This window comes from Mus caroli, unplaced genomic scaffold (genome assembly GCF_978045245.1).
Source record: "Mus caroli unplaced genomic scaffold, Mus_caroli_1 scaffold_1, whole genome shotgun sequence".
Classification (NCBI taxonomy): domain Eukaryota; kingdom Metazoa; phylum Chordata; class Mammalia; order Rodentia; family Muridae; genus Mus; species Mus caroli.
The window spans coordinates 41,818,672-41,833,096 of NW_028227256.1; the positions used below are offsets into that span (position 1 = coordinate 41,818,672).

The window sequence follows — 14,425 nt, forward strand, 5'->3', positions numbered from 1 at the left end:
CTAGTATCTTGATTAAGTACTTTATTTCCCTGTCTTTACCACATGGTCTTTTTTGAGAATAAATACTTCTTTATTTCATATCTATTTCTTCCATCAGGTAGATAACAGATGCCCAGTAATTTTATTTTCTGATACGAAATACAATGCTGAAATTTACCCCATGTAGCTATTTTTTATATCATTTAAATTTTAAAGTTTTTAAAAGCAAGTTCCCATGGTGACCATGAATCCATGATCTTAAGATCATAAGATCAATAGATCATAAGATCATTACATCATAAGTTCTGTTCATAATTTTGTAAAGAATACAGAGCATCACATCTAAAATATGCTTATCAGTTCAAGTCAGAATTCTTTAGACAAGAAGGAACTTCACACATTACTAATGGTAATCACATTAGTTTTAAAATTTATCCCATTGCACAAATGCACCATTGTTACAGTTTCCTATGCTTTCACAAATTGTTAATTTGCAAATAATTTTGTTTGCATGATTGAGAATATTAAAACTGATATTCTTAAAATATTTTATTTTAAGATACACCATTCTTTTTCAGTGTGTATCAAAGTAGTTAACTTAATGTTCTTTCATTTATTGCCTTGAACATGGAAATCAACTTAGTTGGGATTCTCTGAAGTATTTCACAGTTAAAATTTATAATAAATATTAGCATTGCTATAGTTTTGTGCTGATATATAATCCTTTCTTTGATACCTATCTAAATCTGTGATATGATCATAAAACAAAAGTGTGTATCTCATAGAGCTACAATACATTGTACAAAATACACATTTTTTAACCTCAAGGGCATTTTATTATAACTCAATTGTTGAATTTATATGGAAGGTAAACTAACTATCAGTAGCTGCCTTTAGGAAAAGAATGGGAAGAATGAAGGGATCAAACCCTGCCATTTGAGGTATTGACAAGGAGGCTTCACCACATGTGGCAGAGGAAGACATTAGAGAAGGAGTAAGGACTTCCACAGTATCAGGGAAGCAGAAAGTGCTAGAGAAAGCCTGCTTAGGAAAAAAAAAAGATAAAACGAAAAAGAAACATATTCATGCTTTTCTGAGTAATTCACAAAATGGGATGACTTACAAAGCAGCATGATGTAGTTCAGTAAGCTGCTGCGCAAGGACACTGAAATTCTGGGAAAGGAAGATATATGATCTTCTTAAAGAAATAATTATTCTGTTTATCTCTTCAACATGGTTTAAGGAAAACACATACTTCTATGGGTGGACACTTTTCCCCCCAAATACTTTGTCAGACTTGGAAATGTTTAATAGTAGGCAAACTTGAAGTCCACACAAAAAGTGTTAATAGAGATAAAATCAAGTTTTAGATATTAAAAGAATGGAACATTCTATTAAAAAATGACTCTTTATGCATGTAACAAAAATCTCAAAATTCTCAACCAAGTTCTCTGAGAAATGCAGAGAAATAGGCAAATACACTATTACAAAGAAGACTTTCTGGTCGGCATAAGATGAAGGGTTATTTTACTGGGCATTTTTTACATGAGTATGAAGTACTTCTTACATGTATTCTGTAAAGTTATCAAAAATGAGTAATAAATTTGATGAACCATAAACATTAAACAAAAATTTTGTACCCGGTAAATAAATTAAATATTTTTCAGCATCCATGAGACATTCGTTAAGTATGTATTGCTGTGCACCAACTCCAGTAGAAAGACAATAATGACAGTGACAACGGTAGCTACCACCATCATTGTCCCAGGAACATGGCTGGTAAGAGTACAGTGGATAGGTGTTCTTGTAAATTTGGCAACAGCTCTTAAGGAATAGTTGGCAGCATATACTGAGTGTCTATATTCTTTGACAGCAATTATCATTCTGATAATCTATCTTAAATGCATTATATCAAACATGAGAAGAGAGAAATAGAATTATGAGCAAATAGTAGAAAAGCAAATGCAAAAGGGATGGAGACTAGTCAAGTGTGCCAAAACAATTCAAGAGAATATCATTTGCTTTTAAAATGACATTAGTGGAGCATACAAAAATGCTTAAAAATCTAGAAAAGCACAACATCAAATTGGTATATTTTATGCAATTGTATAAAGAACCAATTTTTAATGTATTATATCATTAAAGAATTATTTATGAACTACTTTTTATGATTTAAAATGAAAGATGGGAAGAAAAAAAGAAAACCTATACTTCCTACCTTCCATTTTAGGTGGGATTTTGTTTTGCATCATCTTTGTAACATTCTATTCCATTGTAAACTACTTAAAAATATATTTCTACTGAAATCACATACCTTTTACAATAGCAACCCAGCCTTTTCTACTGTTTTAAAGACAATTTATATAAATGTTTGAGCTTAAGAATTTTTGAAGGAAATTTAGTATTTAATAATGAATTATCATCCCCCCCAAAACTTGCTTATATTTAGCCCAGTAAATTAATTTCCACAATAAATAAATAAATAAATGACAAACTATGAGGCAATAAATATATACAGATAGTTTCAATCAAAGTGACAGAGTTACAAATTCCGGTTTTTATTTCTTTGGGTGTAATTGTAGTGTTTACAGTGCTCTGCTACATATTAGAGTTACTGCAGATACCAAATATGACTTCGCTTTAAAAATCTCAAATATAATGGATATTTAAGTTGATTAAATAAAGTCAGTCCATGCTGTATACCTGACAGATGCCTGGAAGAAAAGAGCCACCATAGCAATGTACTGAGAGCAGCTGATGAATACTGGCTCATTTAATCTTTTCTGTGGTGGTTGCTATAGTGAAGTACACCTCTAAAGGAAATGACAAACAAGCTAAGCCTGGGATAAGATGTTTGAAAACCTCTCAGGAGACAGAGAGCTATGCAGTGTGACCCTACCTCAAAACAATAAAGCAAAACTCCACCATTTCAGTTTCTTTCTAATTTAGATAGAAACCTTATCTACTATACTATAGATTACAGTTCCCTTTTCTGGTTAAAGCCTGCTATGTTAATAAAATTTTAGACTTATGCAACTTCCACTAATTCTCTAAAAAAAAAAGGATTTACTATCAAAACACACATGCATCATTAGTTCTAAGTAATTTATTCCACCTATTTATGTTTATAGTAGAAATATTTATAATAAAATCTGATATTTCATTTTAATTTTTGAAACACCATTTTAAAATTAGATATTCTTTTGTTCTTTGCATGTCATTATGTTACATTAGGTGAAAAATAAAATTTTCTAGTTCAATAATCCACCCTAACATGGTTTGCTGATAATCAAATCTGAAAGCTCAGTTATTTTCCTTCATGTTTTTTTAAATATCATAAATTGTGAGTCAGATTCTTGAACTACTAAACACCATTGAATTACTTTATTCTGACAAAGAAGGTCTGCAAGCCATAAAAATCACTTTAGCTAATAATATCATTGGAGATACATTTACAATAAGACTGACATATACTATTTTGATCCAAGTATATAAAAGTTGCTCAATGACTAGAAATATTTAGGACTATTGATTATTTTCTTAATGCTGACTGGATAGGAAAATAAAATCCAGTCTTGTTTTACTTTGTAAAATAACTTGAAAGGATAAGCAGTGAAGCCCATTTAGTAGCATGCTTGTGTGAGGCCCTGCTTTCATTTGCCAGTACTCCATAGATCTGATAACGTGGTCAATGTCTTTAATATCAGTACTCGGAAGACAAGGCACGGTGAAAATACCAGAGCCTTGCTAAAAATAAAGCTTAAAACAACATTGACCTGGATGACCAAGTCCAATTTAGTGTGAGTCCCTATGAATGGGATGAATCATTGATTTAAAACTTGTCTAGAAAAGAAAAATTAATAGTAGAGGAAGAAAATTGAGGCCCATCATTTTAAAAATGGGCTTAATTATGATAAATTCCCAGAAGGAAAAACTAATAATATTATTTTCTCATGCTTTCTCCACTCTATCCCCATTCTGAAGTGTTGGAAACTCTATAGGTCTTTCTGTATTTGTTCCGTGATTTCCACTATCTAATGAGAACCTCAGACAAACATATAATTTTACAAAATTGGTTCTTAATTACATGAATCTTAATTAATAGGAATGTTAATCATCCTGTCCTCAGAGCCATTATGGAGACTAATTTTGTACCATGCATAGACGTTTTATTATAGCTGCATGTTCAAAAGAAATTAGGTGTTGTAAAAAGAGTATGATCTTCAAGAAATAGTTATGGATAGTTCAAATGAAGTTGAATGTTATTGATGGTGAATCAATAATGTTACCATGTGAATTATTCTTTCTTTATACTGCACATATTAAAATTTTGAGAAAAGCATGTGATCTTATTAAAATAAAAAGAGAACTTCCATAATTTAAAAGGTAGGAAACTAGCACTGGAGAGATGACTACCTGCTCTTCCAAGAGTCCAGGGTTTATTTCCTAGCACCCACATGATAGCTCACACTATCTCTAACTCCAGTTCTAGGTAACCTTGCTGGCTATTGGGGATACTAGCATGCATGTAATATCCAGATATACCTGAAGATAAAACATCAATATGCATGAAACATGTTTTAATTGATAATAAAAGGTAGGAAGTTAACCATCATCAAAATAGCTATCATTCCTGGGCATTGGTAGGGAGGTGGGCAGAATTGAGCTGGAGGAGGATGAAAACATGATCAAAATCTAGTATACAAAATAAAATATAGAGCAGGTCCTACCTATCTTTTGTTATACAAAAAATTACAAGCATGATACCCTATTTTTAAAATTAGAAACAAAGATTCATGAAGAATCCAACCTACCATAACTACTGTTATAACATTTTAATATTACACTCATTCCAGAGTCTAATACAACAGAATTCATTGCATATGTTTTTTATTTAATTGTTTGTGCCTCTGTGTGTGTGTGTGTGTGTTTGCTGTGTATGAGTGTAGGTATGCATTTATAATGTTACAAATGTGGCGGTCAATGGACAACCTGATAGAGTTGGCTCTCTCTTTCCATTATGTGAGTTTCCTGGTTGAATTAAGGTTGTCAGGATTGACAGAAAGCGCCACCACCATTTTGTTGAACTTACAGGTTTGGGTTTTTGTTTTGTTTTGATTTGATTTGTTTTATTTTTTAACATAGATTTTTTTAACTTGACTCTTTGGGTAACTGGCACTTTCACTTATTTAGTACTTTTACTATAGATTATTGTGATTTATTTTCCATAGCTTTCTTTCCTTTGGTAAAATAGAGATATCCATAATTTATGCATACATTTTACATTTTTATTTTGTATAGCAAAAGTCCTCCTTTAATGCTTAGTTTTAGATAGTTCATGCTAGATTAAAAGTATCACAATTTAAGTTTGTTAAAGGGGAATGTTTTTAATATTTAATATTAGCACTATTCTCCTGTCATTAAAAATGGGAATTTATCTTATTAAATATGGCATTTGTCAGTGCATTGCATCAGTTAGTGCCTTATTAAGACTCTTTGAGTTGATTAAGTAAATCACTTTTTCATGAATGCCTTATGCAAATGTCATGAAATTGTAGAGATTTGGATGAAGAAGGCATGAACTTTAGATGTCTACAGCAGTTTTTTTATCCTTAATAGAGTGTATACCAGGTTCAATTGAGATGACGACTGTACTGTGCTCCATTATCATTATCATACAAAAATATGAACTGTTTACCATCACCAAAAATTAGGAGCTCTCATAATACTTTACATTTTGATCATCTCATCTGTTTAAGATCTGAACCTTGTTTGAAACTTTTCACTTCTATAAGGATTGTGAACCAAATGGATCTACTTGCTCCATTGGAAAGGGTGGGCTTCCCTGGAGACTTCCGTGGACTCTACCCAGGAGGCTTTAATCATGTTACCTACCCAAAGTATAAAAACCTTCTCACTAGGAAAAGGAAACAATAGCTAAACAAGAGAATTCCCAGGATCTAGTTAAATTTTTATATTTAATTGCTAGTAAGTATTTAAGGAAGGGAGAAAACCAGAAGAAAGCTCTTCAGTTTAAGCAGAGCAGGCTGCATAGGGAACTTGCACAACTTTCTCACTTTAACTGTTCACTGGTGGCCTCCTTTTACACTTGATTTTACTCTTGAGAATGAAGGGGTCATCATTCTTAGGCCACTGAATAATACTTTGCTTGCCTGTTAATTATCTAGCCCTGATCATTATTATCCTTTCGGGGAACTTCCTACTAATGTCTCCCACTATTTTTCTTTGGGGCTTGGTATTAAATCACAGTTTGATGTCTTATTGTTAACATGAATATCTTCATTGTGTGATTTTTACAAAGGCTGAAGAAATTACATTAACAATTGGCCAAGCTTTTGACTTGGCATACAGAAAATTTCTAGAATCTGGAGGAAAAGATGTAGAGACAAGAAAACAGATTGCTGGAATGCAGAAAAGAGTGAGTAAGCTAAGCTCCTTGTTTCACCTTTGTCCGATGCTCATACTGGGAAGTTTGCATGTCATCAAACAAACTGAGAAGGCCTGCCATTAATTGTCCCTCACAAAGCGGGAGCTGCTTTCACCATATTCCTTTAATTCTTCCTCCTGGATCCTCTGCACAGTCTTTAACTGTTTTATATTGAATTCCCACAAGAACTTAGTGTTCTCATGTGATTTTGCTTCACTTCCTGATGCTTCTCATGGGGATCAGAGCAGCAGAGGCAGCAGATGCTGGGTAAGTGGTTTCCCATGCAGATCAGATTCCTTTCTAACTCAATTATGCCCTTTCCCCACCCTTCAGAGTCTTGGTGAGCAACTTTGTGTTCTGGTTGTACTCCAAGATTATGGGCATAAATTGCACAGCTCAACAAGTAAATACAGCAACGAACACTAGGAACATAAAATTTACACATACACAAGAACCTTCTTTAATTTATTGCCTTTCCAATGACCTAGGATCTTCTGATATTTCCCTAGCTTTTTCAAGTCATTTTCTTCCTTGTGTATAAGATAATATTTGAATTTCAATAGAATAAAATACTATTTGCTAATGTAGCTGAGATAACTGCCAATATTTTTCCAAGAAAAAAATTCCTTAAAGTTATTCAATAATCTTTTGATTTTTAGATCCAAGACTTAGAAACAGAAAACATGGAACTTAAAAATAAAGTACAAGATTTAGAAAGCCGGTTGAGAACAACTCAAGTGTCCACGTCTCCAGTAAGTACATTGAGTAAGTGTATGATGTTATGGTGTCAACACCTACTGGTCATGAATACTGCACTAATTCAAACCATAGTTTTTGGTTAACACCAAAACTAAATATTGGTAGAGATGAAGATCAGTCAGCATGGAGATTTTTCATATTTAAATCCCATAGGTAGTTCAAACACAGTTGTTTTCATGGTATTCTTTTTGCTACCTCATGTTTCATAAAACAATTTAAATCTCATTTTGATCATAACTTTAACATAAGGTTTGCCATTTGTGACAAAGTCTATCTTTCATTCATGCTGGTTACTGTTACTGGGGTTAGATACAATAGCCATGCTCTCTGGCCCTACAGTGCTAAACTTCACTTTAGGAAATAGACCAAGAACCAGACGGTGTACTGGACAACACTTGCTTCAGACACTGAAATGAAGCAAGTGTTGTTCAGATATTTTGCAAGCATTTGTCATGAAACTATTTGTGTCTGACCTGTTACATTTTGAAATCCTTTCCTCAGTTCTTGGGATGATATCATTATTAAGTGAGTTTGGCAAAGGTATGAGTTTTCAGAGAGGTACACTTAATTTTTATTATTTATTTATTTATTTATTAAATAAACTTTATTTTTAATTAGTTATTTTGTTTATTTACACTTCAAAAGGCATTCCTCTTCCCAGTTTCCTCTTCAACCCCCCTGCATCCCATCCCTCCTTACCCCTGCCTCCACAAGGGTGCTCCCCCACCCACATGCCCAGTCCTGCCCTACCACCCTAACATTCCCCTACACTGGGGCATCAAGCCTTCACAAGACCAAGGGCCTCACCTTCCTTTGATCTATCCTCTGCTACATATGCAGCTGGAGCCATCGGTCCCTCCTGTGTATTATTTGGTTGGTGGTTTATTTTCTAGGCACTCTTGGGGGTCTGGTTGGTTGATATTGTTGTTCTTCCTATGGGGTTGCAAACCTCTTCAGCTCCTTCAGCCCTTCCCCTAACTCCTCCATTGGCATCTCCCTGCTCAGTCTAACGATTGGCTCTAAGGATCCGCATCTGTATCAGTAAGGCTCTGGCCTGGATGAGACTCTTGAGAGACATCCATATTAGGCTCCTCTCAGCACGCACTTCTTGGCATCAGCATTAGTGTCTGGGTTTGGTGTCTGTATATAGTATGGATCTCCAGGTGGGGCAATCTCTAGATAGCCTTTCCTTCAGTCTCTGCTTCACTCTTTGTCCCTGTATTTCCTTTAGACGGGAGCAATTCTGGGTTAAAATTTTGGACATGGGTGGGTGGCCCTATCTCTCAACTGGACTGGGGGTGGAGGGCATGCCTAACCTCTGGATATGGTCTCTATTGGACATAGTACTACCTGAGGACCTAGCTATACCACCCCCGGGCATATACCCAAAAGACGCTCCAACATATAACAAGGACACATGCTCCACTATGTTCATAGCAGCCTTATTTATAATAGCCAGAAGCTGGAAACAACCCAGATGTCCCTCAACAGAGAAATAGATACATAAAATGTGGTGCATTTATACAATTTTATTCAGCCATTAAAAACAATGAATATATGAAATTCTTAAGTAAATGGATGGAACTAGAAAATATCATCCTGAGTGAGGTAACACAGTCACAAAATAACACAATGGGGTTAACATTAGCTGAAATTCCCAACAAAGGGGAGAGGGAAGTACACTTTAAAGCTATATTTTTTTCTAGCAAAGATATATTTAGAACGGGACATTTTCCCTGTTTAATAACCTGTGCCACTAATAATCTTCATTAATAAATGTATTTTATTCACACTAAATTTAACTTAAAACATGGTTATGTGAGTCAAACCCAATTGTGAGACAGGTAAACTGTTGCAAGAATTTTGAACAATTTTCATCTATAATATATGTGTACAGACACACACACACACATATATATATATATATATATATATATATATATATATAATTATATACCTATAGTTTTATAGACTTAACATCATAATGGCTTCCCAGTTCATCACCTTGAAGAAGGATGCTTCAAACTAGCATGCCCTAGAAGTTGGTCATTTTTTTCTCTTTTACTGTAAACTCATGTTTCTCCTTGCTCTGTGTTGAGAGAGTTGGTATAACCATTGCTTGACAGCATTGATAACAGTCAGCTGCTATGGCTGAGCAAAAAAACCTTGGTGACTCCTGAGTATAGATAGTGTGCTCAGCAGGTTTTGGAGCCTCCTAAGGTCCAAGCTTTCTAAGGTCCAAGCCATCTTAGTATAATCTTTCTTATTTTTTCTTCACTATATACTCCAGTCAAGGGATTTGTGGTATTGTGTTTTGGCTTATTTACTTCCCTCTTCTCAAAATACAGAACAATGGCTCAAATTCATTCTGCTTTGACTCTAAAAATGCAAAATGCTGCACACACTCTTTAAAACTATATTAAAATGCTTAGTACAGTCCTGCTATATAATACAAAGTGTGAGAGAGGCTATTTTTTAAGGGAGTTTTGAGTAGTTCTTTCTAAAATCTATCAGGCTATGTTTTGGTTTAGCCTTTGAGTTGCCAAGGGAATAAAATAAACACATTAGCATTTTGCATGCAAACCCAAAGAATATTCACCAATTTCCTTTCTTGGAGGATAGAAGTCTAAAGCCTCATCATTGAAGGGGAAGACTTAGGAGGATCAAATGGACTGAGGACACAGTCATAAAACTGCTCCCTCTTCAGAAGATCTTACAAATTTGTCTCAAGGCAGACACTGTCTTGCACAAACACTGGGTACCTGAGAAAAGATGGAGTAAGTGCTGAGGTTATAAATGATCAAGATTACTATTTTATAACTACAATTTTGCTACTGCTATGAATCATAATGTAAATACTTGATATTTAAAGGGTACTTTATCTGTTAAAGGGGTTGCAACCTACAGATTGAGAACCACTATCGCAGAGTGTGCAATGACTTTTCTCACCACAATTAAATGATGTATGAAAAAGAACATAGAAAAATTTTGATTCATAGAAGACAGTCAATTCAGAAATATTCTAGAATTCTAAAATTTAGACAAAATTGAGTGATGACATTAAAATATGAATTTATGAGAGTTCTGATCTACTAGTTTTGAAAATATTGTTATAGGCTTTTGTTAACCTGCTTTGGTTCTTCCAGTATAGTTTTAATTAAAAGGAATTACATATTTCTTCCCTTCTTTTCCTCCCTTTATACTCTCCCAAGTACCCTTTCTCCAGTAATTCTATGACCACCTAGTCCCTCCCATTCCCCCACTCTCAAAATGACAGTCCCTTTTTCTTTGATTGTTATTGTTACAGTTATGTGTGTGTGTATATATATATATATATATATATATATATATGTTTTCACATATATATATAAATTCAAGCTATTGAGTCCATTTTGATCTTTGTTTGTATATGGTTTGAGTGCTTGTCTTTTTAAAGATAATTAACAAATATCTTTGCTTTTCACTTTCTATTTTACTTACACAGCAGTGAAAATAAGCTGGCATAATAATCCTAAGTACAGCTATATTTACTTTACCACAGTAAAAATAGTTTCCCACATTTCTTATTCAAAATAAAGAAACACATTTATGTTATATAAACTATCTAACATGAAGTATTGTCATGCTTAGGAATGTCCAGTTTTAGAGATCTGGAATGATTCAAACTATTGAATTGAAAAAAAAATGACAGCTATGTAATAATGAAAATACAAATTGAAATGTATACTTCAGTTATTTAATGGCTTGTAATTTTTTTAGGTTAACCAATTATTGTTAAGCTAGAAATAAGGTTCTTTCATGTGAAACTTTAATGTTACATGCAAGTATACCCTAGGAAAGAACACCACACTGAGTGCCCACAGAGTGCTCTGGAATTGAAATTCTAGACATTGTACATTTTATTTTGTTTTGAACTCAGAAATAAAATATAAAATGCTTGCAAAATTATTAAAGAAATAGAGGCAATGGTCTATAAAGTAATTAAGGAAATACTGGAACTGATTAAGGATTCCACTGTTCACATATGATAATATAAATAAATTTTATATACATGATTAAATTGCCATGGGATGCCAAGTAAGCATTCATTGTGTTCATGCTAAATGGAGCAACCCCCTGCCCCAAACAGATGGCCTCACCACTGACAGTCCCAACACACGATGTTCACAGCCCTAAATTCCACTCAGTTTGCTAAGTCATAGGTTCCCTTTTCTGGCCAATGAAATAAAGCTTGATATTATCCATTATAAGTATCTCCTTATTACATCAAGATTCTGGAAACCTCATGTTGGTTTCAGAAATTGGTCCTTATGCTAACGTATCATTTAGATACACTGAGAAATTTCCATTCCTTGAATCCATGGTTTGCTTTTTCCCCCTGTGTTCTCGTGGTTTGGCAATAGATGAGAGGCTGGGTTTTCTGCCATTTGGGACTAATCATCTAGGAACAATCTGATTTCCATTTATTATATTCACATGGCAGTGGTGCTTATATTTATATTTTGAAAAGAGGGCTTATTTTGCCCTCTTGGCCTCATGAACACCTTTAAGTTAGCTTCTTTAAAAAATTTGGGCACAACAAGTCAATTTTTTCCTCTTGGTTCTTATGCCTAGAAACTTGCATTTTAGCTTCACTAACTCCACAAGCTTTCAGACAAATCAAGCTATTGCCAGAAAGTTAAATGAAAAGAAATTGTAGTTTGGAGGAGTACAGTCTATTGCTGGGTAAAACAAATATCTCTCTTTCAGTGTTAGATAAAATTCCACTTTTACATAATCAACTATGTAGCCACTGATTAGATTTCATAAGACAATTACTACCTAAAATGTATATTTTGTTGCAGGTAAACAAGCCTGATTATTTATCTTTCTAGTCCTTTCTCAACTGCTCTTGAAGTCAAGCTAGGCAAGAGCACATTATGAAAACTCTCAAGTACACAACAAACTAAATGTGAATCTCTAAACAAAGGAATGAAGTTTAAACATGAACATCAGTAAGGGACATTTGTGGCTCATGGGAAATGATTACCAGATCTTGGCTACTCATTCAGCATTGCTGGCTGCATAGAGATGATCCAGGGACTAACCCTATAGAATTGGAAGCAAGTATGTTTTCTTTCCAGTTCTGTTGTTCAGTACCTGCTCACAGCATTGAGCCTATGTTCCAAGTTTTGTTTGTTTGTTTGTGATTTGTGGCTAGGAAAATCATAACCATTTAACTTGCATGAATTTTAAAAGAAATACAAGGTAATAGATCTCACAATTAGAAATTATGCATCCACATTATCAAATCTACAAAACTGGAATAGTACTTTCCTGGTGGTTTAAGTGTTACTCTTAAGGCTTATTTTTTAAAGTAATATTTAAAAATGTACAAAGAGCAATTACCAATTGCCAAGAGTGAAACAATTAGTCCTCCCCATGAATGAGCCTGCCTGTAATAGTTATCTATTACTTAACCCTGACAACATAGAAGAACAGGCAACACTCCAATGGACTCAGCATGGTGTACCTCTATATTGATGCATTTATAAGCATATGTAACAATAATAAATTTTACAATAGTTTGAGAGGAATGAGATGATGATATGGAAGGGATATGGAAAGCATTTGAGGGAGGAGTGGAAGAAGGTACATGATGTAATTATATTTTAATTTAAAAAATTCTAAATTAGATAAAGCACCGTAAAAATGAATTTTAGATGTATGAGGCCACCTGGCCATCTGGAAACTGATCAGAAAACAACTTCCCACCAACTCTAGCTACCCTGCTGCCCCAGAGCTGGGGCAGATTTCAGTTGAGTGAGGCACTCAGTTCCCCAGTTGGCCTCACACACATGCATCTCGGCATTTTGAGTCTTGATACAAAGGTGAGGACATAATAAGTAAAGTGTTTATGCAGAAAATATACACGGTCATTTTACCTAAACAGCCAATCAATCTCTTTATACATACAACCATCCCCATGTTTGTTTTATCCTAAGAGCTCTACCATGAACCACTCTGAGTAACCTTTCCATAATCTAATAGGAAAAGAAAAACAAAACAAAAAAAACCAAACCAAACCAAAACAAAATCTTCTATTCCTCTCCAATGAAAAAATTCATCCTTTAATTAATATGACAGTTTCTTTTTTTTAAGTTTCTTTTTTTTAATTTAAATTTTATTTTTTATTTTTTATTGGGTATTTATTTCATTTACATTTCCAATGCTATCCCAAAAGGCCCACACATGCTCCCCCACCGACCCACTCCCACTTCTTGGCACTGTCATACCCCTGTACTGAGGCATATAAAGTTTGCACGACCAATGGGTCTCTCTTTCCACTGATGGCCTACTAGGCCATCTTCTGATTCATATGCAGCTAGAGACACGAGCTACAGGGGGTATTGGTTAGTGCATATTGTTGTTCCACCTATAGGATTGCAGATCCTTTCAGCTCCTTGGGTACTTTCTCTAGCTCCTCCATTGGGGGCCCTGTGATTCATCCAATAGCTGACAGTGAGCATCCACTTTAGTGTTTGCCAGGCCACGGCATAGTATCACAAGAGACAGCCCTATCTGGGTCCTTTCAGCAAAATCTTGCTAGTGTATGCAATTGTGTCAGCATTTGGAAGCTGATTAAGGGATGGATCACAGGATATGGCAGTCTCTAGATGGTCCATCCTTTGGTCTCAGCTCCAAACTTTGTCTCTGTAACTCATTCCATGGGTGTTTTGTTCCCAATACTAAGAAGGGGAAAAATGTCCACACTTTGGTCTTCGTTCTTCTTGAGTTTCATGTGTTTAGCAAATTGTATCTTATATCTTGGGTCTCCTATGTTTCTGGGCTAATATCCACTTATCAGTGAGTACATATTGTGTGAGTTCCTTTGTGATTGGTTTACCTCACTCAGGATGATGCCCTCCAGATCCATCTATTTGCCTAGGAATTTCACAAATTCATTCTTTTTAATAGCTGAGTAGTACTCCATTGTGTAAATGTACCATATTTTCTGTATCCATTCCTCTGTTGAGGGGCATCTGGGTTCTTTCCAGCTTCTGGTATTAAAAATAATGCTGCTATAAACATAGTGTAGCATGTGACCTTCTTACCAGTTGGAACATCTTCTGGATGTATGCCCAGGAGAGGTATTGCGGGATCCTCCAGTAGCACAATGTCCAATTTTATGAGGAACCGCCAGACTGATTTCCAGAGTGGTTGTACAAGCTTGCAATCCCACCAACAATTGAGGAGTGT

The 14,425-nt window shown here is 34.7% G+C and overlaps 1 protein-coding gene across 2 annotated transcripts in view; it reads left to right on the plus strand.

The window, feature by feature from the left end:
• Gulp1 (GULP PTB domain containing engulfment adaptor 1) overlaps positions 1-14,425 on the plus strand; it is a 272,673-nt gene that overhangs the window by 235,982 nt on the left and 22,266 nt on the right. Inside the window, exons 7-9 of one of the 2 annotated variants that reach the window (XM_085836971.1) lie at positions 6,302-6,418; positions 6,671-6,694; positions 7,087-7,179. In XM_085836971.1, the coding sequence (XP_085693097.1) occupies positions 6,302-6,418; positions 6,671-6,694; positions 7,087-7,179 (234 nt within the window). The remainder of the gene's footprint in view (positions 1-6,301; positions 6,419-6,670; positions 6,695-7,086; positions 7,180-14,425) is intronic. The other variant, XM_021168770.3, reaches the window with a different exon arrangement.